At 42.2% G+C, this 27,312-nt stretch overlaps 1 protein-coding gene across 1 annotated transcript; it reads left to right on the top strand.

The window, feature by feature from the left end:
* Positions 1–374: 374 nt before the first annotated feature.
* On the top strand, positions 375–27,312 carry LHFPL2 (LHFPL tetraspan subfamily member 2). Its single transcript, XM_007943451.1, has 2 exons — positions 375–804; positions 27,056–27,312. Exons 1-2 carry the CDS (start codon positions 375–377, stop codon positions 27,310–27,312), a joined length of 687 nt encoding a protein of 228 aa, XP_007941642.1.

The following is a 27,312-nucleotide window of genomic DNA, read 5'->3' as shown; positions in this document are numbered from 1 at the left end:
AAACACTTGCGTTTCAGACCTCGAAGTTTGTTCTTGGCAGCGCTGCAGGGGCGGGGCCTGGGAGCTCTGCTAACCGCCCTCCTCCTTTCTCTCCTAAAGGTGAGCGCTGTGGGGCGGCCGGATCGCAGGAGCTGCCTGACGAGCTGGAGGAAGCGCCATGTGTCAGTATGAATGCTGACCGAGAGGCTTGCCTGTTGGTAACCGCACTGCCAGAGGAAGAAAAAGAACAAGCAGCCCTGGGGCTGAGTGAGTGAATGACCAGCAGAGCCAACTTCCTCCTCTGAGGTTGGCTGAGCCTCTGTGCTCTTTTCCTTCGCTTTCTTCTTTGATTAACCCCGTGGAGTCCTGACTCTTCTTCCACCTTGAACATCAATATGTGTCATGTCATTGTCACCTGTCGCTCGATGCTCTGGACTCTCCTGAGTATTGTGGTGGCATTTGCAGAACTCATTGCCTTCATGAGCGCAGACTGGCTCATTGGAAAAGCCAAGACTCGCAGCCATGCCGAGCTGGACAACCAGACCGGAGGCCCCTCGGAGCCCTACCACCCCACCTTGGGCATCTACGCCCGCTGCATCCGCAACCCCGGGGTGCAACACGTCCAGCGGGAGACGCTGTGTGGGCCCTATGCTGAGAACTTCGGCGAGATTGCCAGTGGCTTCTGGCAGGCCACTGCTATTTTCTTAGCCGTGGGGATCTTCATTCTCTGCATGGTGGCTTTGGTCTCAGTCTTCACCATGTGCGTGCAGAGCATCATGAAGAAAAGTATTTTCAACGTCTGTGGGCTGTTGCAAGGGATTGCAGGTGAGTGTGTGAGCAGAGGGAGGGGCTCGAGAGCCGAAGAGATGCTTTAGATAGGGATTTTAAAGACAGCCTTCTGTGTCAACAGGCTTACTTTGTTAATGTACTGTTCCAGGCAACGTGAACACACTTCCCTCATTCTCCCTGCTTCAGTCTCTCTTGCCTAACAGGAAAACAGTGTCTTGTCTTTTTTCTGGTCTCACATGTTCCTCTTCCCTGTGTATTTCCTGGGCTTGTTGGCTGTGCTTTGAGTAACTACTCGTATTTTTTGCTTTTCCCTTTAAATTAAAAGCATGTTTTTCCTGTCAGTGCATTCCACACTGAGGAATTATGGCGAGAGAATCCCAGCGGTAGCAAGTGCTCAGTGCTGAGAAAGAATGTAAGTGCTAGGAGTTCATTAAGCCTGGTGAGCCTGGTCCTACCGCACTCCTCAGCCCCATCCCGACTTCAGGAGGGGCAGATGGGGTGGGAGGAATTAGTATCAGCTGCTCTGTGTTTAATACTGTTCTGGTTTAAATTGTCTGTCTCCTGGAGCCTGACAGAATGTTCTGTGCACTCAGATCAGAAAATGCAAGCTACCTCTTCCTTTTTCTGGGTAATTCTCACTAATGAGCTTGTTAGAAATCATTGGAAGGGAAAGTGTGAGCTCCTCACAGAAATCCCAGCGGAAGGAAGGCGTGCGGCAGGAAAGTGTCCCCTGTTGCCAGCACTTTCTTAAGCTTCCTCATGTGAGCTTGAAAGTTGGGTCCTGAACTAAGGGCGTATTACTCTGTCTTGATTCAAAAGACTTACTCTTGGCAACAGAAATTCACTCTCTCTCTCTCTCACACACACACACACACCCACACACCCCTGATGAATGTGAAAGAAGTAGAGAAGTAGACGTCTACTTTAATTTTCAGGGGGGAAAATTCATCATAGTCAAGGTATTTATTAATCTGAAACCTAAGAAATGGTAATATAAATATAACCCTAAAAGAAGGGCACACCCCTCAGCAAAGGACCCTAATAAAACTCTGGTTTGCCTTTTAGCAAACTCTTGAGCTCAGCAGGGCTGCTTCTAAATAAACGGATCAAATGAGGTGGTTGTCCCTTCCCACACACACCCAAAAAAAAGCAGTTCATAAGATAAAATTCTCTGTTCCTCAAATCTTTAGGGCTCTGTGGCAGTGGGTTTAATTAATGGGGCAAAAGAAAAGACAGAGGATCTGAACCATGGTCCTGATTTGTCTGTATGGGGGGTACACTCCAGTCAGACACCAGGACCCTTCATTCTCCTGACCTAAAGAGCTTCCCTCTCTTTATCTGCCTGGATCAACCATATTATATAAATGACCCAGGCACTCACAGCATTTTGGGGGCCAGAATTCTAATTTTCAGCCTTGCTACTAACCAGCAGTTAAATTTGAGAGAAACGTACCACCTCTTTTGACTTGTTTTCATCTTCTGAAAAATAGGTGGAGTAGAATACATGGTCTTACCATAGTGTGATTATGTCCCATTGTCTCTTTTTGAAATCTCTACTTTTGAAGTATAGCCCATATAGTTTGACACTTCACCTCTCAGAAATGTTAAATAGGGTTAGTTCCAAAACCAGTCCATCTTTTGCTTGTCAGATGAATGTCCTTGCTTTATTCTCTTCACACACACAGTGCTTCAGTGTGTGTGCATACACAGATGTGTGTATCTCAAAAAGTTTGCTGAGAAATGTTACCAAAGGCTTTTGAAGAGTCAGAATAAACCTGTGTGTAAGGAGAAGCCGGCACACACAATTTCCTAATCCTGTCGAAGAGTCCTTCTTGGCCAGAGAGACAGAGTTCTGCTCAGTTTTCAGTCACTGCATTATATTTGTGCATCCTTGATGACTTCAGGCCTTTATAGTGGGTTTTATCAAGATGCTGGTATGCAATATAATACTATGCAACATTAAAGAACAATGAAGGATATGTGAATCATCTCACAATGTGGATGAGCCTGGAGGACATTATGCTGAGTAAAAAAAGTCAGTCACAGAAGGAAAATCATAGAAGGAAAATATTGTATGAACCCATTACTGTAAAAAGACAAGGAATGGTTTGCTTAAAGCAGGAGACTCACTTTGTAGGTTACCGGAGTGGGGAAGGAAGGGGAGAGAATAATTTCAGGCTAGTTGGGAGCCACATGCTGAGGTGGGCAAGAGGAGGGATGGTGTGGAAAGTGTCTGTGACCACTATGATAACACTGGGGAAAGGAAAGACACCAAATTGTGCACATAAGATATAGACAACAGAAGCTAATACCAGTATATCCACAATACTGCATTACCATTAACACCAAACACCATGGTACAGATAAACACATAAACATCTGAGAAGATCAGATGGGGGTCAGTGAACGGGATTATACTCTAGACTAAGGATAGATTCAGCTGAAGCTAATCCTGCACAGATACCAGTGATACAAAATACCCACAATCCTTACAGAAACAATGGAAGACAGACATAGAGCAATCCCTCACAGACACCCAGACGCTGTGGGAGAGAGAGCCAATGGATCTACTGACTTGGGACCATAATTTTTGGTGACAGCAGACTCAATTGGCACAATAAAATACATAAAAATCTTGCTCTACAACCTGTATTGGTGAATAGCAACTGGGGTCTTAAAAACTTTTGAGTGTCCATCTAAGATGCAGCTAATGGTATCCTATTGTTGGAAGCAAATAAGAGCAAAAAACCAAGGACATTTGGAAGCAATCAGCCCTAGGACATGATGGCCCTGGAGACCAGAAGAACTAGATGGTACCTGGCTACCAATGCCAGCCACTCAGGAAAGGATTAAAACTGGAGATCCTGGATAGAGTGGGATGAAAAATGTGGAAGAAAATCCAAAAACTCAATAATACCAGAATTACTGGTCAGATGAAGTCTGGTAGGATTCCCAAAACTATGGCCCTGGGATACACTTCAGGCCTGGAATAAAACTCACTCCCAGGGACTGGCTCTCAGCCCAATAGTAAACAAGACATACACGCAGACCACTCAACCCAGGTGATGCACCCACATACTCTATGCAGATGCATCCCTTGGAGCAATCTACCATGGGGCACGAGAGGGGCAACATTCGCATGTAGGAAATGCAAGACACACGGGAGTGTGTAACTATGAGAGGCACAGTGAGGGGTTACTGGGAAGGGAGGGGAGGAGAGTGGGTTAGGGTCGGGGATGGTAATTGGAGAGTGAAACTAAATGTACATGAAATGCTGAATGTAAAACAAACTCTGCTCTGTAAATTTCCACCTAAAGCACAATTTAAAATATATATATATCATGGATTGAGTCAGATGCACACACACAAAAAGATGGTGGTGTGCAGGTGAGATCCCTGGTTTCTCATCCTGAGGGATGCCTTTCATCCCGAGAAACAAAATGGTGATCCAACTGCCTCCTAGCAATGCACTGGACATTCACATTAGGAAGTGGGACATCTTGGGCCAAAACACCATGACCTGTCTCTCATAGTCATTCAGAAGCAAAGACTGATTTATTTATATCTAGTTTTTAATAAGGTGTTAGTCCGATGAATTCAAGCTCTAAGAATGCAGATTAGTCCAACAAATCCTCTGATGTTCCTGTTTGCTATTTAACATAAATGGCAACAAGTGTTCATTTTGGCACAAAGATTCATACATATCTTAGCTATTATTCATGCAGTCCAATGAGTTATTCCTGGCTTTTCTCTCTCCCTTTCTCTCGGAATAAGGCCTCTGGGAAAAAGCGTTGAGGAGAAGGGAGCACTGCACACCTGAGTGGCTAGCCTGCTGGCTCCTCCCTGTCTTTTGAAAAAAGTCTCCATTTTCTAAAAGAAATTTTTATTTTCTTCCCATTACTGTTACTTATATTTCTCTGCATACATAGAACATCTCAAAATTTCTGAAATCACTCAAAATCTTAACCCTTTCATGGCCCATGGGACATTTATCACCCATCAACATTTTCAGCGTCATAGGTTTCTTGGGAAGCTGGTATCCCAGATGTAGTACATGCTACCACCTATTGGGGACCTGAATAACATGTGAAGCTAAAGAAGCAGGCCTCACCCCACCAATCCTACCACCAGAGTCTACTTGGGACATTTATGTCCCACATAATTGTATCGAAATCCATATTACCTCAAAAAAGTTTTTCCTTAATTTCAGCATGCCTTCCATTATTGAAAACACATGGTATCAACAACAAATGCAAAGCAGAAAATAATTTAGTCATGAAAGGGTTACATTTGGAGGAAGACAGAGGTTGTATAGTCATACACATACACTGTGTCATACATGTGTCATACACTATGTAGTCATAGGACACAGTCAAGCACTGAAATACTGTGAGGAAGTGGTTTCTTTTCACCTTCCAGCTTAGCAGCATGGCTCTGAGAAGAAATCATGGGAAAGAAAGATTAAGCACTTGTGAGGTCAGCCATCAACCAGCTTCCTTGTGTTTGGGAGCACACCTGTGAAGGGAGGCTCAGTGGGCTGTCCTTCCCTAAGGGAGCTATACACCAGGCAGTTCAGGCCACATCAGTAGCAGCCACGAGTCTCGAATATATTGCTGAGAAAACTGCCACAGCAGCAGGACTGAGAACTAGTTCAGTGCAGTTCGAGCCTCTGCTGAGAATTTGCCTTTCCTCCCCAGATATACTGAATCAAAATCTACATTCTAACAAGATCCCCAGGTGGTTCTCTGAGAGTTTAAAATATAAATTCTGATTCAGTATATCTGGGGAGGAAATACAAATTCTGAACAAGGGGTTCAGAATTCTGAACCAGAATGAACCGATTCTAAGCCCTGCACAGCAGTGTCTGAAGCAGCTGACTTGCTTTCTCTCCTATTGGCCTATCTCTGTAAGCATCTGGTCAGCCCAGGCTGAGCCAGGACTGGCTGCAGTTGGAATGATCAGTCTTTTCTGTCTCCATACCCCATTCTCTTTCAACCTTGTTTCTATTAGACAGTGAAACAAATGGTGGAAAAGGAGGCTGTTGCCAGAGAAACAAAAGGATCTTCTAGAAATACACTGTAGACTGTGTTTGTTCTTACAACTTGCATTTTTGCGAAAATGACATTTTTGTAAAATGTGACTGGGGAAAACTGCAAGATATTGTAAGCATATTCCTTTTGCTACACCTACTTTTAAAGAATAAAGTGGCTACAGACTTACATAGCCCTCATTGTCTATTTGTAAAAAGTATAACACAAATCATTTTAAAAACTGATATTTTGATTTTCAAAAGAATCTGCTACCTCAGTAGAATCCTAAAACAGAGTTACTTAAAGCATAAATACACACAGCTATTAACCAGATGCCAGGATTTGCCTTTAAGACCTAATGGTGGGCACCAAGCTGACCCTTTCAAAATACTTGCACACAAATGCCCTTGGTGTTCAACACTCCTTCTTGTCAGTAATTAGAGTTCAAGCCTCACCTGGTCCTAGGTCAGTCCTGACCTACCTTAAAGTGTCTGTGACACATTGACCAACTTACTTCTCTAAGCCTCCGTTTTCTCACTTACAGAATGGATATGATAGTACGTGCACCAGGGTTGTTTTGAGGATTGAATTAGATAATGTATGAGAAAGGCTTGTTAAGCATAGTTCTTCACACACAGTAAATCCTCAGTACACGTCAGCCATAGGATTCTAGATTTTAATGCTGTCGGGTTGACTCCGACTCAGGGTGCCATGTAAACCAGCACAAAATGTTGCCCGATCCTCACCATCTTCACAGTATGCTCAAGCCCACTGCTGTGGCCACTGTGTGTTCTGAGTTTATTCCAGCCTCTGGGGCTCCACATCCAGCACACTATCAGACAGTATTCTGTTGTGATTCTTAGCGTTTTCATTGGCTGGTTTTCTGAAGTAGATGACTGGGCCTTTCTTCCTAGTCTCTCTTAGTCTGGAAGCTCTGCTGAAACTTGTCCACAATGGGTGACCTTGCTGGTATTTGTAATGCTGGTGGCATCACAGCAACACAAAGTCACTGTAGTATCACAAAGTGACAGATGGGTGGTGGAGCTATATGAATATTATTATTTCTGCTTTCTTGACAGGATTTAGTACTTATTTTATCTTTCCTAGAATTGCTGTAGTCTAAGGAATAGGCGTGCCTTCCATGCTTCAGAGTTAACCTTATTCTATTCAAATGAAACATGAATACGTTGTGTAAGGCCACTTCCTGGGCCCTTACTAGCCTGCTTGTGTCAGATAAAGGGTGCAGAGCAGTCCTGTGGCTTTGGTACAAATATGAGTGTTCTCGGGTATTTTTTATAAAGCATATACAGAAATTGAAATGATAGGAAAACAAAGAACTCTTCCTCCCTCTCCCCTGCCCCTGACACATTCTCCATTCCTTTCCTTTCTGGAGGCAGCTTCTAACAGTTCAGTCTTGATTGCAGGTGGTTTCTCAGGCTGCCCTGGCAGAATCAATCACAGGCTGATTAGACTTCACTGGGTGAGAAATTGTCCGGGACTGAACAGAGCCAGAAACACACTTGGATTATATCCCTCTGGGATTCATTACAAAAGCTGGGTAATCAGCCAGCAGGGTCATTTTTTGCCAGCTATCTTCCTTAGGTTGTGACCTGGATGTAATCCATAGCGAAACCATAGAATGCAAAAATCCAGGTTTTCCATGACAGCATTAAGCAGTTTGTTTTTGGAAATGCACATAGGGCTCTGTTAGAAGTCCACGGAATCCCCAGTGACTCAAGTTTGGGACAGAAGCCATTGAAATGAGCTCAGGGTTTGGCTCATGTGTGCTGGCCTGGTCTGTTCCACTGGGGTTGCTCCAGGGTTGGACTAACACATGAGCTGTGGAGCCTGGCTGCCTGCTGTCTTCCAGTCTTCCCTCATATGCCTATTGCCTCCTTAAAGTCTGGTTGGCTCTCTCCACAGCCCTCTGTCTCCATCAGGACAGCCTCAGCGAGCTGCCCCACCAGCCTGAGCAGATGGGGCTGAATTCCTGCTCCGCAGACCCGGGCTGGAGGGGGTATGGTCCATGAGGCTGCTCTCGGCAGTGGGGACTAATGGCCTGGGGTGTGCAGACTCAGCTTTATTGGGAGTGACTAACAACTGAGGATGAAGAGGACAGTATGAAAAAAGAAGGGAAAAGGACAGAAGGGGAAAATCTGAGAGAAGACAAGTAGAGGATTTTGCTTCTGCTGCTTTTAGAATAGCTTTTGTTATGAATCTGAATGTGTGTGAAGAATGTGTGGGTATGTGAAATAGACCGTGATCACTCTGTAGGACTTGGATTCTCAATGCTGCTTTCCACAGGATGAAAAATAACCTTAAGCATGAAGAAGATGACCCAGTCATTGGAGAGGAGAGAAATAAGAACAGGTTTGAGAAGTACTGAGAGGGAAGGAAATTTCTGGCTCTCACAAAGTCCTGCCCCATAATTTTACACCAGAAGAATTCATATGACTTTCTCTAAGAACATAGTGTTGCCTTGGTTGCCCAAATTTAAAACACCCTCAAAGAAAGAGACTGAGGAAAATAGAAGGAGTAGCCCCCTGCTTTTTCTCCTTAGTGAGAATGAGGTCCTGGAAGTTTAGGCTTCCAAATGGAGGCTCCTGATTTCTGGATCTCCAGGCAGATAATGCCTCCTCCAGAAGTCAGGTCCAACCCGATCTATATCTGAATCAACTAATTCATCAACATTTAATTATCCAATGGAAAAAACTAAAGAATGCAGAAATGTTATAAGGTTAAGCCATGAATAAATTTCCATTTAAGGAGCTTTATTGTATGTCTACTAAGTGCAAACAGCTGTCCTAGAAATACTCAGGTTTACAGTTTCTTCAATTTCTCCTCCCAAGCCATTTTAGGGAGTCATCACTTCATAAACTGTACCCAGAGAAACAAAAAAAATATGTATCATTATATTTAAAGGGAACAAATAATTCAACCATATCAGATTAAAAAAAAAAAAACTACTGCCTTAAAGCAAGTGGACCAAGCAAGCATTAATTTGAGTAAATCAGGAGACTAGCATCTCTTTTAAAGAATCAGTTGGAAGGTCTAAAATAAAATTGCAAACTCTCTTAAAATTCAGATGAAACGATTGATATGCCCGACTCATAGCAACCCCTCCTTGGGTTTGCGAGGCGGTATCACTACAGATGTTGTTATGTGCCGTCGAGTCAAACCCGACTCATAGCGACCCCTCCTTGGGTTTCCGAGGCAGTATCACTATGGAAGTAGGATAGCCCAACCTTCCTTCCAAGGAGTGGCTGGTGGGTTTGAACCACCAACCGTCTGGTTAGCAGGCAAGTGTCTTAGCCACTATGCTACCAGAGCTCCTATGTAGAAAGTGGTTTCCCATGGTAACCACTTAATTGTAGATAAATTATAGCAGCACCATGGATGATCTGTGTTCAGATTCCAATAACAAATAATCACTAAGCATGACTTTGAATATTTATGCAAGCAATTCAGGCATTCTCTTTTAAGATCTTAATGCAACAGTAGTAGTCTTCTTCTAAGCTGTAAAGCCACTTCAGAAATGATCTGCATCTTCTATGGAGAACTGCACAGTAGCACAGCCAGCCATATTTATGAGCCCATTTCTTGTTTATGGGCTTTCTAGTAGCTTCACTAAATTGCTAGTATATCATAAAAAAAAAGAAAAAGAAAAGCCCTAGTATAGACTTGATCTTAAAATGCACATGGTAAGAAAATGAAGCCAATATTAAAATATTTTAATCATCAGTACAAATATATAATGACATGGGTGGAGTAAAGCTTTCAAGACCTCCATTTCTAATGGGGCACAACTCAAAATGGGAAGAAACAGCTGCAAAAATCCATTAATAATTGGAGTGTGAAATGTACAAAGTATGAATGTAGGAAAATTGGAAGTTGTCAAAAATGAAAATGCAAAAATATTGATATCATAGGCAATGTTTTTGTTGTTAGGTACTGTCAAGTTGGCCCTGACTCATAGCAACTGTGTGTACATCAGAATGAAACACTGCCCAGTCCCGTGCCAGTCTCAGAATCCTTGCTATACCTGAGCCCATCATTGCAGGCACTGTGTCAATCCACCTCATTGGCATTAGTTAGCTGAAATGGACTGGTTTTGGTCATTTTGAATCAGACAATCATATGATTTACTCTGCTGGGAATGACAAATTGAAGAGGAATGGCATTGCATTCATCATAACAAAGAATGTTTCAAGATCTGTCCTGAAGTAAAATGCTGTCAGTGAAAGGATAATATCCATATGCCTACAAGGAAGACCATTTAATACTACTGTTATTCAAATTTACACACCAACCACCAAAGCCAAAGATGAGGAGATTAAAGATTTGTACCAACTTCTGCAGTCTGAAATTGAGCAAACATGCAAGCAAAAAAAAAAAAAAAATCAGTCTTGAGTCATAATACTGAAAAGATTCTATGGACAAAATATTGAATGATGCAGAAGCATTGAAAGAAAATGGAAGGAGTATGTTATAAAGAACTGGTTGACATTCAGCTACTTCAGGAGGTGTCATATGATCAAGAACTAATGGTATTTAAGGAGGAAGTCAAAGCTGCACTGAAGGAATTAGTAAAAAAAAAAAAAAAAAAAACAAGGCTCCAGGAATGGGTGGAATACCCATTGAGATGTTTCAATAAACAGATTCCTTGTTGGAGGCACTTACTCATCTATGCCAAGAAATTTGGAAGACAGCTACCTGTCCAACTGACTGGAAGAGATCCATACTTGTACCCATTCCAAAGAAAGGTGATCCAACAGAATGTGAAATTATCGAACAATATCATTAATATCACAAAGTAAAATTTTGCTGACAATAATTCAAAATGGTTACAGCAGTATACTGACAGTTTATTGAACTTCTAGAAATGCAAGGTAGATTCAGAAGAGGATGTGGAATGAGGAATATCATTGCTGATGTCTGATGGATCTTGGCTGAAAGCAAAGAATACCCGAAAGATGTTTACTTGTGTTTTATTGACTATGCAAAAGTATTCAATTGTGTGGATCATAAAAAATTGTGGATAACATTGAGAAGAATGGAAATTCTGGAACACTTAATTGTACTCATGAGTAGCCTGTACACAGACCAAGAGGCTGTCATTTGAACAGAACAAAAGGATACTGCATGGATTAAAATCAGGAAGGGTGTGTATCAAGGTTGTATCCTTTCACCATACTTACTGAATTCATATGTTGAGCAAATAATCCAGGAAGCTGAACTATATGAAGAAGAACATGACATCAGGATTGGAGCAAGACTCATTAACAACCTGCGATATGCAGATGACACAACTTTGCTTGCTGAAAGTGAAGAAGCCTTGAAGCACTTACTGATGAAGATCAAAGACTAATCTTCAGTATGGATTACACCTCAACATAAATCAAAAATCCTCACAACTGGACCAATAAGCAACAACACAATAAATGGGAAAAAGATTGAAGTTGTCAAAGATTTCATATTACTTGGTTCCACAATCATCACCAGTGGAAGCAACAGTCAAGACATCAGATGACGTATGTATTGCACTGGGCAAATTTGCTGCAAAAGATTTCTTTAAAGGAAGAGCAAAGATGTCTCTTTGAAGACTAAGGTGCATCTAAACCAAGCCATGGTATTTTCAGTAGCCTCATAGGCATGTGAAAGCTTGACAGTGAATAAAGAAGACCGAAGAAGAGTTGATGCTTTTGAGTTGTGGTGTTAGCAGAGAACATTGAATGTATCATGTCTTCTCAGAAGAACGAACAAATATGTCCTGGGAGAAGTGCAGCTGGAAACCTCCTTGGAAGTGAGAATGGCCAGACTTCATCTCACCTACTTTGGTCATGTTGTCAGAAAGGACCATTCCTGAGAAAAGGATACCATGCTTGGTAAAGTGGAGGGTCAGCAAAAAAAAAAAAAAAGGAAAGACCCTCAACGAGATGGATTGATACAGTGGCTCTAATGGGCTGAGGTATGTAGCAAGGATTGTGAGGATAGCATATGACCAGGCAGTGTTTCGTTCTGTTGTATAAGGGTAGCTATGAGTTGGAGCTGACTTGAAAGCACCTCAAGACAACAGCCTCAAAGACATTAACAGGCAGGAAATTTACTTATTGTCCTAAAAATTTCATTGCTTTGTAATGAAACTGTTTTAAAAGTTCCTTTTACTTTGTTATATACTGCATTTTCTTTATTTTGGCATCTTATTCTGAATTATCAATGCATTTTGGTTTTAGTCAGACAGCTCCCTGTCGTGTGAATAATTTACCAAGAAAATATTTCATACAGCTCTTCCAGGTACATATAAACAGTTTAGCTAACAGCTTGTCATCTGCATGTGAGTAAAGCTTTATCACTAACTGATGGGAAGGGACAATCTGGCTCAGTTAGTTTGTTGGGATACATGTCAGTACTTAGGGCTTTAGAAACTGCCAGTGAGGCAATTTCCACATAAACATGAATCATTGCTGAGAAGGACCTAGGGAAGCTTCAACATGGATCCTTCTTCTAGATTATTTCTCTATATCCTAAGTCCTTAATTGATGGTCTTTAATTTTAGTAATTATAACAGAAATGTCCTCTGGAGGCCATGGTTATAAGGTCTTTTTGGTGTAGTGCCTAAGGCATTTGACTGCTAACTAGAAGGCTGGAGCTTCAAACCCCCAGCCACTCCTCAGAAGGAAGGTTGGACAATCTACTTCCGTAGAGATACTTACTGCCTTGGAAACCCAAGGAGGAGTCGCTATGAGTCGGGACCAATTTGACAGCAGTGATTTATTTATTTATTTTTTAAATGCTCTAGTTATCTTTCAAAGAATTCTCTTTATGTTGCTCTGCCATCTTCTTTCCACCCTCCACCCTATAATTTAATGGGAACATTTTTAGCAGAAAATGAGTACCCCACTATACTTTGGGGAGATGAGATAAAGATTAATACAAGCATTTTTTTTTAAATCATTGATACCTACAAATATCAAGCAGATCTTTTCCTTTTCCTTTGGGGTGGGTGGGGGGAACCTCATTGGTTAAAACCTTTATTACTACTACTGATCATACACTAAATTGACATGTAGCTGTAATGTGCTCTACAGAGATAGTGAAAACCTTTTCATTGAACCCTCTGTTCTTCATGTGATTGTCAGACCACAGGTACTAAAGGGCAAAGCTGGGCCTGGTCTAGCTTGTCTGTCAATTCTTAAAATTTTCAAATGAGATGCAACAAAAACAAGGTTATACTACAGACTCCAAGAGGTCAGAAAATTCAGAGCAAACCTCATCACTCTTGCCCTGGTACTTGCACATAATAAGCTTCCTAGAAAGTTGTCCCCATCCTAACACGGCTTCATTACCCCACCCACACACTTCTCAGAAGATCCACTGGACCAGTTGTTTGCAAATACTGTTTTTGATGCATGCCAGTCCAATCTGTGCTGGTTTTTACCAGACCACAGCAAAAACAAGAATAAAGATAAGGTAGTAAGACTTCATAAAGTTAATCTATTCCAATTTAAAGAACATTCCCCTTTTTCTCAGATTACATCCTTTATCCTTTTTGTGTTAAAATGTCTTAGCATCTGTAGAAGTCAGGCAGGCTTGACTACTACTGTTACTTAGTTTTTGGACTTGGGCCTCATAGAATCAGAAGGCTTTCAGTGGAAGAAAGCCTTCAGGGCATGACCCTAGTTTCTGGAGTTGTCATAAGCAAGATTTTACAAGAGCCAGATGCCTACAACTGAAAGTAACACCCACTGCCTATAGACATAGGGACAAGCAGATCTCTCATTAACAACATGATTAACTAAAACCCCCAGCGCACTGGTAATGGTGCAAGGAGTTGGGTGGGAGGAGATCAGGAAAGCAAAGATCATCCCCTCTGTTCTAGGAATTGAAAAGCTATTCGAGGAGGCAAGAGGTAAGAATTTGCTTCAGCGATGATCTGACCTACTGGAAGAATGATGTAATAATGCTACATTTGAGGGCTGTCTGAGAATACTTAATCTCTAATCAGCTACAAATGTCTATCCTGGAAAGGACATATGTTATTTTCTGGTGGATCATTTTGTGGATGGAATTATTATTATAGGTGGATGTGCAATTTCAAATGTGTTCCAAGGATATAGGGTCTCAGAGCAAAAACTTAAATGAAAGCTGATTATACAGCTTTTTTCTTCTAATCTGACGGGTTTTGTGCCTTGTTTGCAGTTTTCTGCTCACACAGATGTTCCACATCTTACACAACAGAACATCATAGCAAATTTTACATTGTTCTGACCTTTTCACTAGGGTTTTCTTTCATGAAGTTGCTTTGGTGAAGGGCCAGGGTGGCATCTATACTTGCAGTCAAGAGGCTGGTGATGTTCAGATTGGAATGGAAACAAACTGGAATGGAATGGACAGGACATCTTACCTTGCTTCTGTCTTGCTGTAGCATTAACATGTCAACCTACTTGACAATGGATGACCCTTTGTTTTAGTGCAGCCTTCCCCTTCCCATTATCCTCTGTGTTAGGCTGGATTCTCTAAAGAAGAAAACCAATAAAACTTACAGAGAGAGAGAGAGAGAAAGATAAATTTATCTTAGAAGAATGGCTCATACAGTTATAGAGTTGGCAAGTCCCAAGTTCCTGGATCAAACGTCAAACTGGAGGCTTTTCCCGACTCATGCAGCTTCAGGGGCTGATGAGCTCGAGGTTGGCAGGCAGTTTACCAGTTATTGACTCCAGCGGATGATGAATCCAAGATCACCAGGCCAAATGGTGGATTGTTCCCTCATGGACGGTTGGAGGCAGCACAACAGGATCCAGATCCACAGAAGGTTCTCTCTTTTTCCCAGGATGTCCATATATATATATTGCAAGGAGGCCATGCCCCCAGGGAAACTCCCTTTCAACAGATTGGCTGCTCAAAGCACATACATCTGATCTCATCATGAGATTAACTACATCACAACTGCTTCAGCCACTCAGGATTGTGGCCCAGCCAAGTTGACACACAACCCCAACTATCACACCCCCTCACAACACTCCTGTCACTTTCTCATTTGACAATTGCTCTTTATCATCTGCTCTCCAACCTTTCAGAGGTGTACAAAAGCCAACTCTTGAGTACCTATCAATGTCTTCTTTTTAGCTGGACAAATGCCCTGGGTTTGGAAGCTACTCTCTGGTCTGCAGCACAGCAACAGTCTAGCAGGATGTCTCAGGAGGTGGACTCTGGAGTCATAATGCCTGGATTTGAGTCCAAGCTCTACCACTGATGAGCTGTGTAACCTTACTTCTCTGTGCCTCAGTTTCCTCATCTGTGAAATGATGATATTAATAGTACCAACCTTGTGCCTTTCAGTATAAGTCCATGTTGGTGGTGAGACACTCATGTTAGGAGTACTTTTTTTTTTTTTTTTTTTTAATCTCAGGAACTAGCTCTCTAGCATAAATGTATCTCAAATAAGACTCATCTCTGTGAATGTGGGTGTGATGATGGACTCTGCTCCGTCTGCCAAATGCCATTGTGGGTATAACAACATTTTGAGAAGCTACCAAATCCATAAGTTTTTTTTAATGCTGTAAAATATAGTGGCTAAATATATGCCACCTACACTTTCAGAGATGAATCAGTAGCCAGCCTGGTCAGATTGAACACTTTAGATGTATAAAACTTTATCAATGGAACTGTTCCATCAAGAGGTAAAGTGTATCAAGATTTGTCTGGATGGATAATAAGTAATTTCTCTGCACGGGTCTCTAAATTTAGTAAGTACATGGCTGTATTGGTGTCTTGCTTCAATAAAGGCACATAAAGATTTTAAAAAAAAAAAGCACCAACCTCACAGGATTGTTGTGAGGACTAAATAAGTTGTTATATTTAAAATGCTTAACCAGTGCCTGGCACATACTAAGAGCTTAATGAACATTAACTCCTGCCACTGGCATAGCAGTTATTATGATGATCATTAAGAGAATACAATCACCTATAAAAATTTCCAACTTTAATTAAAGCATCCATTATGAGTGTATAAAATTGGGAGAGGCTTCAATTCTATAACTCAATACATATCTTTACATGGAATCTGCCATTTTTATCATAGAAGACCTTCCCAAAGGTGTTTCCAAAGTTAAGTGAAGACTAGAAAATAGAAAGGAAATGGAATTCAGAAATGACATGCAAAGGTGGTCAGCAACATAATATGTGGAGGTATAGATGACGAGGTAATAGCCATCCCAAATGTGGAGATCTGGGATGGGGATGGAGATAGAATCCAAGGAATAGAGAACACACTCCTTACCAGTGTCACCACATCTACAATCAAATGGAAGTTCACATGAGCCAAAAATCCATATGTTTTGAGGTATCTAGGAAGCCTTGAAATGAATGCTGTCTTATTATGGAGTAAATGCATATTGTATCACAGTAAGAATCATATTTTTTACTACCATTGTTCTGGATAGGTCTCCAGATAGGTGGCTAACCATTTACTCTTAATTTTTATTTAAACGTTTTGCCCATAAAATTCTTTCTAAATTGTATTATATGTTTCTTCTTTCTTAAAACAGTGTAGGGATGCTAGTTTTGTCTTTTCTCTAAGTCCCTGATGGCAAATTCAATGGATAGGGCACTGGATGTGGTCGGATATTGTTTGTCATCCTCACAAAGCACAGCCTTCAGTTTGCTTTGGGGAATTGTGAAAGAAAATGTCCCCACCTAACCACAGTTGAAGATCTACAAACAGCTATCAGGGACTACTGAAATGACTTCTGTCTCTCAGCACGGAAGATGACTTGGGGAGAATAAAAATTTAAACAGAGAAGAGAGGACACATACAGATCCCTGTTAACTAGCATGCGTAAGATTGTTGTGTATCACTCTGTGCAAGTACGTATCACCCACATGATTGAACTAGGTGGTCCCCGACTTAGAGCTAAATAACTGAGCTTGTTGTTCCTCTACTGGAAACACAGATGCCCCCAATACACACATCCCCAGAGGTTCACCTGTGGTACTGCTCTCTCTTGTTTCAGGAATATTTTCTTGGGCTGTAGAGCAATTCTAAGGAGCCCTGGTGCTGCAAACAGTTAAATGCTTAGGTGCTAATTGAAAGGTTGGTGGTTTCAACCCACCCAGCAGCTCTGCAGGATAAATATTTGGTGGTCCACTTCCGTAAAGATTATAGCCAAGAAAAAAAGATTTCTCTGTCACATGGTATCACTATGAGTTGAAATCAACTTAACAGCACTTACCCCTTCTCTGCTTGCAGTTCCAGCACCTCCTCTGTGGGTCTTTCCACTCTCTAGGCTCCCTGCCACCTCTAGATACCATCCATTCCTCAGACGCTGTCATAGCCTACCTCCTCCTTCATTTCCCCTTTTATCCCTGTGTCTTCTATCACGTTCACTTTCCTGCACTTGTCCAGGTTTTTCCTGTACTGCTGCTCCCCACCCAGCTGTGCCCTGGCCACTCCACAGGGCAGCCACAGCCTGTCTTTTCAGCTGTCCTCACTGCAGCCAGGCAGAGTTGGGAAAAATCTCAGACCTTTAAGGCTAAACTAAACCTCGTCTCTAGATAACTGAAAATATATTATGCTTAATCCACTTAGTACTTTCTTCCTATGTGATTTCCCAACAAATGGCCATTTTCTGTAGCCAGGAATGAGGTTTGCAGTGCTGGCAGTCAAGGCAAAGGCCAGTCCCATGGCTTGGACTCTGCATGTGTTTCAGTAGTAATAGCATAGCTGGTGTTCTGCTGGCCAAAATTACCAACCCCTGAAATTCATGTTATTGACTGAAGCTTTTTCTCCAGCCACTTCAAAAACTTAACAAGAACTTTCCACAGTGGCTTTATTAAAAATGTAATGTAAAATAAGCACATCATAGCACACTCTTCTCATTCATCCATTCATTCAAAACTGTTAACTGAGCACCTGTTCCATGTTAGACATTATTCTAGGCAATTGGGAAAGAAGAATAAACACAAAATGCTTTGCCCTCATGGAGCTCACAGTCAAGCTAGTAGAGAAAGATAGTACACAAAATAAGTAAATTATGTGTATGTTACAAGATGATGAGTGCTGGAGTGGGGGGAGAATAGCCAAGGATAAGAGAGATTGGGTATCCTGTAGGTGAAGGGTGAGGGAGGGAAGGTTATACTATTAGATAGGGTGGACAGGGTAGTAGTCATTAAGAGATCTGACAAAGACTTGAAAGAGATGAAGGAGTTAACCATGTGGCTAATCAGGGAAAAACACATCCCAGGCAGAGGGCTGGCATGAAGGCCAATAAGTTTTGCTGATAGATCAATGTGGGCCCTAAGAGAAAGGAAGGAGTCATGGATGATTCCAGGGTTTTTGACCTGAGCAGGTATAAGATTGAACTCCCATTTGTTGAGATGAGCTTGGTGGTGTGAAGAACAGGTTTTTGACAAGGGGAGCGGGAATCAAAGGTTCAGATTTTGACATAATTTTCAAGTACTGTATTAGATATACAAGTGGAGGTCAAGTACAAAATTGAGTATACAAATCGAGTATACAAATCTGGAGTTCAAAGTTGAAGATAAAAATTTAGGAGCCATCAGTATGTTGTTGTCGTTGTTATGTGCCGTTGAGTCGGATCTGACTCATAGCAACCCTCCCCTTGGGTTTCCCAGGCATTATCTCTAGGGAAGTAGATTGCCCAACCTTCCTTCCAAGGAGTGGCTGGTGGGTTTGCACTGCCAGCCTTCTGGTTAGCAGTCAAGTGCCTTAGGCATCCATGCCATCAGTATAGAGGTAATATTTAAAGCTATGGGGCCAAGTATAATCAGTAAGTGGAATGTAGATAGAAAATAGGGCCAAGGGTTGGTCCCTGGGCACTTTGGTATGTAGAGACTGGAAAGAAGAAGAAGAGCAAAGTTTCCTGAGAAGGAAGAGCCCCCTTGAGGCTAAACAAACACTACTGGCAGATGATCTAAAATTCATGTGACAATAACTGCCTTGGCCTAGTTTTATTTTAACCCAGTACTGTCAGTGCTTTTTGAACTTGTTGATAAAATTTTTCTGAAGTTACCATCCTCAATTAGTCAGGAATGCTGATTTGTCCTAGAATGGGAATGGGGTACTCCTCAGCCTCTCTCTTGCCTGCTTCCTCTTGTTTCAAGTTGAAGAAATGGCTGCCTGAAGTGGGAGGCTGGGGGGTGGGCAGAGGAGCCTCTGGCATTCTGCTATAGTGAACTGAGTCAACAAAGACTGAGTCTCAGACTCAGGATCATGGCTAGACCTCTGACTCTCTTGATAGGCTTAATAGTGATAGACAACCCTGGCTGGGGTTTTTCCCCCACTGTATTCTCAGAGAAATAATGGAAGGGGAAAGGATGTCCGACAGTTAGAAAGCCTCCTGCTATGTTCCTCAGTGAGTCAATACAGAGCCAGGAATAATTTGAACTCTTGACCTGGTTACCCAAGGTTAACTGTGATACACACCCATCAGGTTTACTGTTCAATGTTATGACAAAATTGTGATGTCTCATGAGAATCAGTGTTGAATCAGTAAACATTGAGTACCTAAAAATAAATGTCAGATACAGGAATAAATCTTTCTGCCCTCAAGGGGCTCAGAGTCCCCCTGGAGTGGGGGGTGGGGCGGTGGTGACTGTATCTTCAAGGCCTAGAATTGTGTTTGACAAACAGTAGATAATTCAGTAAATAGGTTTTCATTACATACCCAAAAATAGCATAATGAGATAAAGAGCTGATGAGGAGGGATGACCATGGGGCAGTGGAAGCACAAAGAGAATAACATTCTGGCAGGAAGTAGTGGCAAATGTTCTACATAGAGGTGGCATATGAGCTGGGATGAGGGGGTATTTCCAGGTCGATGAGGGCCCATGGGTCAGCATGAATAAGAGCTTCCTGTTCTAAGACATTTGACTGGTAACCAGAAGGCTGGGGGTTCAAACCCACCAGCCACTCCTCAAAAGGAAGGTTGGGCAATCTACTTCCATAGTGATACCGCCTTGGAAACCTAAGGAGGGGCTGCTATGAGTCAGAGCCACCTCATCGGCAGTGGTTTTGGTTTTGATTCAGTGAATGGTGATGTGTGTAGTGTGACCAGATTCATTAAACCTTGCTGGCCTGAAAAGTATTAAAGTGTCTAGAGCCCATGAAGCCCACAGCATCCCACTTCTATAACCCTACCACGACTTGGCATGGGGACGGGCACTTAGTGTGAACTTCGTGGATACCCCTTAGGAATTAATTAGAGCCAAATGTATCAAAAGATTATTGTTGTTAGTTGCCATCGAGTGAGCTCTAACTCATGGTGACCAGTCCTGGGCCAGCTTTGTGATTGTTAGTATAGTCTAGTGTATTGTTGTGGCTATTGTGTCTATCCATCTCTTTGAAGGTTTTCCTTATTTTCACTGACCCTCTACTTTACCAACTATGATGTCCTTTTCTAGGAATTGGTCTTTCCTGGTGATTGCCCAAAGTTAGCAAGTTGAAGTCTCACCATCCTTACTTCTAAGAAACATTCTGGTTGTATTTCTTCTAAGACTGATTTGTACATTCTTCTGGCATTCCAAGTATTCTTGGCCAATACCATAGTTCAGATGAAATCAGTTCTTTTTTTGCCTTCCTTTTTCATTACCCACCAGGCCACTCCTTGGAAGGAAGATTGGGCAATCTACTTCTGTAGTGATACTGCCTCGGAAACCTAAGGAGGAGGGGTCACTCTGAGTCGGATCCGACTCCATGGCAGTGAGTTTGGTTTTTGGTTTTTCGTTGTCCAGCTTTCACATGCATATGAGGCAATTGAAAAGATCATGGATGGCTTAGGTCAGATGTACCTTAGTCCTCAAAGTGATATCTTAGCTTTTTAAAACTTTAAAGAGGTCTTTTGCAGCAGATTTGTCCAGTGTAATGTATCCTTTGATTTCTCGACTGCTGCCTCCATGAATGTTCATTGTTGATCCAAATAAAATTAAATCCTTGATAACTTCAGTCTTTCTTTCTTTGTCATGATGTTGGTTACTGGTCTAATTGTAAGGATTTTTGTTTTATTTATGTTAAGGGGTAATCCATACTGAAGCTGCAGTCTTTGATCTTCATCAGTAAGTGCTTCAAGTCCTCTTCCCTTTCAACAAGGAAGGTTGTGTCATCTGCATATCGCAGGTTGTGAAGGAGTCTTACCACAATCCGGATGCCTTGTTCTTCTTCATATATTCTAGCGTCTCAGATTTATTAAGCATACAGATTGAATATATAAGATGAAAGGATACAACCCTGCCTTACATCTTTTCCAATTTTAAATCATGCAGTATCCCCTTGTTCTGTTTGAACAACTACCTCTTGATCCATGTCTAGAGCACTGTTAAATGTTCTGGAATTCCCATTCTTCCTGTTATCAAAAGACATTTTAAACTAAGCCTGGTGTCAGTTGGCTGCTGTGAATTCCCTCTCTGGAGATATAAGGATAGTTCATAGCTTTAGAATGAATAGTTTCTTGTTTATGATTTAGCAGAGGCTAAGTGTTGTGTCTCTCACTAGTGGCTTCTCTGCAGGTTGCCAGTGGCAGTAACACATGGCTTTCTTTTATTCTTGTCCTTAGAGAATTTCCTTTGCAAACTGAGGTCTAGTCAGTCAGTGTTCAATATTTAGTCTAGAAGCCTGTCTGAAGAGGAAGTAGAAGGGTGATGTCTAAAGCTCACTTTTGTTCAGATGGTTAGAGCCAATTTATAGTTCTCACATTTTCAGACTAAGAAAAAATTGCCTTACTCTGTACAAATTGTGGGTGACCCACAAAAGACAAGAAATCTTGAGTCCAGTTCCTTGGCCAGCAAGTACTAAGAATGTGGTGAGTGTGTGACTGATAATAAAAAAGCACAGGAAAGGTTGTGAAATAGGTACTGAGCCTTTCCTCCCTTCATTCACAAGCTGAAGAGTTCAGACTAGGGCTCACAGCATCCCATATTCCTAAGCTTCTGTTGTGCATCTTCAGACCAGGTGAAATATTATCCATTGTATTCAGCAACTCCTAACCTTTCCAAAATTGGGAGCTTGGCAGGACTACAGAGATGTTTTCCTTCCCGCCTAAGAGATTTAATTAAAATTTATCATTTATATCATACTATTTGATTCCAGGGCAGTAGCAACAAAATGAACTGAGACATATAATTTTGTGGCTGATCTGATCCCAGTCAGCACTGAATGTTGAGCAGAAAGCAGAGGAACTATGACTTTATTTTCCCTGGTTGGGTTGGGGATGTGGGCATGAGTGGCATGAGAAAAGGCTCTAGGATGTGTTTCATTTATTTCTTAAGTATATTCTGTGTCATAAGTAAACTGCAATGCTAAGACACAGTTCCTCCCCTCACGGGGCTCACAGTTTGAGTTAAACCCAAACTAAATGTTTATGTTCTCCATAAAGACTCTAAAAGTTCCTGTGCAGGAAGAGTTGCTGGGAATCCAGGATTAAATCTGAAAGATCCTTCCAGGGGGGGCATATGGAGGGGCAGGATGGGAGCACTCATCTGATCATGAAAGCCAACACCATAAGGTACTTGCTAGTGAGGTTGTCAGGGCTGTCTCTAGCTTGTGGTGGTATCTATCTGGCAGTCCAAATGACTGTCAGTTTCTTGCCATGTATTTATTTTTCTTCCCTAGATAAGGTTGAGGAGCTCTGGTGGCATAGTGCCTAAGGCACTTGACTGCTAACCAGAAAATTGACGGTTCAAACCCTCTAGCCACTCCTCAGAAGGGAGGTTGGGCAATCTACTTCTGGCCTCAGAAACCCAAGGAGGGATCGCTATGAATCAGGTCTGACTCGAGGACACATAACAACAACAACAACAGATAAGGTTGAGTCACACCTTCCCTCTCCCCAACCCAGGGCCAACATATGCTGACATCATCTAGTCCTCTTGGTACAATCAGCTGGGAAGCTGTTAGCAAGGGAGAAAAAGCTGAGAGTATCTTTTCAGGTTATTAAAATAGTACCTTCTTGGGCTTTCATCTTACCAGGTCAAGCCTGTCAGAGGTCACTAGCTCCTGTTACTTATGGTTTCTGTCTATGGTGGCTGTTTGCTTTGGTTGCTGGCCATTATAGTTCTCACTGTTCTTTCTCCTCCTCCCAGCTGGGCCTGCTGCAGCTCAACCAGGCACCAGGGAGACATGCTAATCAGAAGAAAAGTAAATACTTAGTCCTTCACTTTTTCTGTCACCTTCTACCACACACGCACATATCCCAATGGTATAATAAGGCAAGGTGATAGAAAGGCCCTTGACGCCACTGGAGGCTGGCCTAACATCGGCAACTGCTTTTTAATAGCTGTAGAGGGAGGTCAGACCATGTCTGGTTAAGCTCTTATGTGAAACTCAATCCAGAGCATACTCTACCTTCCATTTGGCCTCTGGACATAACCCACAACCAAGCTTATAGTCTCTAGGTACACTTCAAATTGAGGACAAGGAATACCAGAATTATGGTAAACTTCCTTGTGTCTTACTGTATTCTTTCCCTTTGGTCTCATATGCCAATTTAAGAAGTCACTGATTTTAATTCTATTTCATGACCTGGTGTCAACAAGCCCATCTGGAAGTGAGGACACAGTTCCTTCTAGACCCAGGGTCTCGGCGATCTAGAACAAAGCAGTGTGGTAGGATAAGCCAACCAACTAGGGATCACCATTGTCCTTCTTGCTAACACACTTCATTCTTACTGATTTGTTGAAAAGTTATTTTGCCATTCAACCCCAGTGGTATTATTGTTTAGAAATATTTGTTATAGAACAAATATTATCAATATCCAATAAAATTTTATTAAGGTCTTACTATTAGCCAGGCACTATTCTGGGCACTGACTTTACAATAGTAAATCAAATATAGAAAACTCCCTGCCCTCGTGGAGCTTAAGATCTAGGATAGATTCATTCATATACTAATCAAACTAATTAAGTAAAACATTAGGTTGAGCCATATGAAATGGTCACTTTTGTAGGTAATAATATTAGCAAGCATTGATAGTTTCATATGACTCAAAGTAATATATACTTTGAGTCATGGCGTTCTTTTTATTACTACGTTAATAGTAAATGCTAAGGAGAAATAATAAAGCAAGGAAGTGTAGGGGAGAGTTGGATGATTGAAATTTTAAATAGAGTAGCACAGAAGACCACACTGAGAAGGTGGCATTTAACCAAAGATGATCTGAAAGCTACTGGGAAAGAGCATACAGGTAGAAAGAATAGCAAGTGCAAAGACTTGAGCATGTCTGGTGTGTTCATGGAAGATCTAGACAGCCAGTGTGGCTGCAGCAGAGCGAGCCAGGTTAAGAAAGGTACAGGTGAGTTCAGAGAGGTGATAGGGACCCAGATCATATAGGGCCTTTAAGGCCAGGGAAAGAAATTTGGAATTTATCTGATAGTTGAGAAAGCTTTGTGGGCTTTTCCTCAGCAGTTTTCTAGGGAACAGAAAGAATCAGTGGGGTTGACATTTGTGAAGAACAGATGCTTGTTAGGGTGCCAGTGGTTCCTGCCCCAAGAAAAGTGGAGAGCAAGGAGTATGAGAGAGAAAGGTCCACTCTGGCCCTGCTGGTCAGGGCAGGATAGACAGTGGACTTCCTCCCATTGATAATTTGGATAAGGCAGTCTTGTGTTTGTCTAGGCTGGCTGCCTAGGTTGGAAGCATGTGGTTCCAGCACACATCACATCTACTGGGCCTTGCAGACAAATCACATCTCAGCTTTTTAGTGTCCTCCGGCATGACTGTACTGTGGCCTTATAGTCAAGCCGAGGCTTTCAATAGTATGGCACCTGTATATCATAAGCAAATCTTCTCTGCTGTCCTGATTAACAAATTGTGCCAGTAGCAGCAACAAGATTTTTAAATGGCCCAAGGTGCCTCAGGGAAAGCATCTGAGCTATTAGAAAAGGGAAAACTTAAGAGAGCTAAGCAAAACTACTGGATGGATGGACGTGAATGCTCCCAACTGGGCTCAACACTCTGTTGAAAGGGGTCTGATGCCATTAAAATAAGGATTCTGTTTTTATTTAAGTGCCTACCTCCAAAAAGCATCTGTGACAGCCAAACTCAGGCACTTCGTATGTCCTACAACCAGGCAGAGCCAGGTCTGGGTGGTAGAGCTGCTGCTGCTAACGAAATTGAAGCTTTCTGTCTTCTGTCCCTAATGAAGTAAAGTGCACCCATTTTACTTACTGGCCTTGTTTAAGCCACATAATAAAAAATAAAATGTGCAATTCATATTTAATTGGAGGCACAACTCAAATATGAACACTTTGGTCTTTTAAAATGCTCATTACCTGCAGCCTGCTCTTGAAGCTTGAGAGCAGAGGCTGCATGCAATAGAGTGCCTTTGCATCCTGAGCAAGGGGAAGCTTTACAGAAGGCCTAGTGTGGAAATTAGGGCCATGAGGGAAACTACCAAGTGTTACATAGTACACTCCAACATTGGCCATTCCCTCAAATCCAATCCTTCTGTACCCAAGGATGGGGGAGGCTTCTTAGAAAACAAGGCAGCCATGCAGTCAAGATTAATCCAAGCTTATCTTAGGCCTTAGAAATGCTAAAAAGAATTGGCTATATCATCTTAGGTCTCCCCAGCTGAGTAAACCTCTATTCAGATGGAGAATAGTTTACGCATTCAAGGGTCCTAAATTGTAGCCTGGTGTCCTCCCTTCTCCCCAAATTATTACACCTTTCAAAATATACCTTCAAAAAGAAGTTGATCTCCTTATTCATAACTGATAAACTTTAAATTGCTGGTGTTTATCCCTAGAGGGTCTGTTAATTCGACATCAGGCTGCTAGTCTATGTTCCAGTTGTGATAATGTTCTTTGGGCACAGAAAGCACTCTTTTCAGACTTCAGTACTCACAACCATTTTGTGAGGTAAGGATTAGCCCCATGTCACAGGTGATGAACCAGATTCAGATTAAGAAACTTTTCTAAGGTCATCCAGCTCCTAGATGGCAGAGTCTGGATTCAAACTTGTATTTACTCCAAAACCAGGGTTCTAAACTACTAACTAATCTCTCTCTCTCTTTAGTGAGTCTTTGCCATGCCATCATGCTAGCCAACAGGGGCATTTCTGCTACATGATTTCTATCCCTTGTCTTGACTGTGAAGACCAACCAAGATTCAAGGCCTTTCATATCCCAGCATTCTCCACTGGCTGCCTTTATCCTTGGGGAAACTGGCTTCCTGTTCCCAGTCATTTCTAACACTCTCTCCGAGATGCCTCATTCTGCTGCTCCTCTCCAGCTTGCTTGCGCTTCCCAATACTGGATCACATTTCCTCAGCTACACATGACAACTTGCCTACTCTTAACACTGAGACCTAGTGAGAAATTGAGAGCTTCAGGGTTAGAAAGACTTCTTTGGTGAATCACCCTTCTCAGACAGTGAGCCATATGAATGAATCCCCTCGACTGCACCTCTGCTAGACAATTCCCCTCCCCTAGGCCATCATCTGAGTAGCACAGTGGGATCAATTTAGAAAGCAGGGGCAACCAGACCCCCAAACCCAGTCTAGCCATGAAGTGGCATTACAGGATGGACACAGCTATGAAAGTTATGACCAGAAGTCATTCAGCTCTGAAGAAGCAGGGCCTGAAACGTTTTCTTCAGACTTCTAGCTACCATAGTTCAGTCATGTTCTCTTTGTAGAAAGTTGCTGTACTTGGAAGTTGTACTTTGGTGTGGCAAACCCAGAAAATTTTACTTCAAGTAGGAAGAGAAATGGAACTTAGAGCCATGATTTATCCCTATGGATAGATTTGCTTTTCCAAGGTATCTAAAAAACAGGACTTTGGGTTATGATTTAGCAATTTTGATTATATAGGTGTGATTTTTTAGAGAAAAGGTTTTTTTCTGCCACAGAGAATAAAGCCACCCTCATCATGCAGAATCTTACAGGTGAAACAAAGGTCTTTAAGGAAGACTTTCTACCAAGAAAGTTATTCTGAGTATAAGATGCCTTTGTCATTTCAGGTTCTGAACTTGCCCATAAGAAGCTTTTGCTGTGTGAATGGCAGCCAGGGTCTGGACTGGGGTGAAGCAAGTGAGGTACTCTTAAGCTCATGCAGGTACAGGGTGGGCACCTGAGGGTGAGTACCTCCTTCACTTTTGTACCTTGAACATGTCACTTGCCTCACCCTAGTCCTAGCCCTGGTGGTAGCTCCTAACAGAGCCTGGGCTGGAAAAATACCTGCCACCTGCTGCATTTACAACCACTGCACTTGCCACCTAATTTGGTCATTGTTTTCTCTTCTTCCCTGCAGGTCTGTTCCTCATCCTGGGCTTGATACTCTACCCGGCTGGCTGGGGGTGCCAGAAGGCCATAGGCTACTGTGGACATTATGCGTCTGCCTACAAACCTGGAGACTGCTCCTTGGGCTGGGCCTTTTATACTGCCATTGGTGGCACGGTCCTGACCTTCATCTGTGCTGTCTTCTCCGCACAAGCAGAAATTGCAACCTCCAGTGACAAAGTACAGGAAGAGATCGAAGAGGGGAAAAACCTTATCTGCCTTCTTTAG

This window comes from Orycteropus afer, unplaced genomic scaffold (assembly GCF_000298275.1).
Source record: "Orycteropus afer afer isolate SDZICR_OR568_19922 unplaced genomic scaffold, OryAfe1.0 scaffold00107, whole genome shotgun sequence".
Lineage (NCBI taxonomy): Eukaryota > Metazoa > Chordata > Mammalia > Tubulidentata > Orycteropodidae > Orycteropus > Orycteropus afer.
This window is presented reverse-complemented; position numbering and strand designations above follow the sequence as displayed.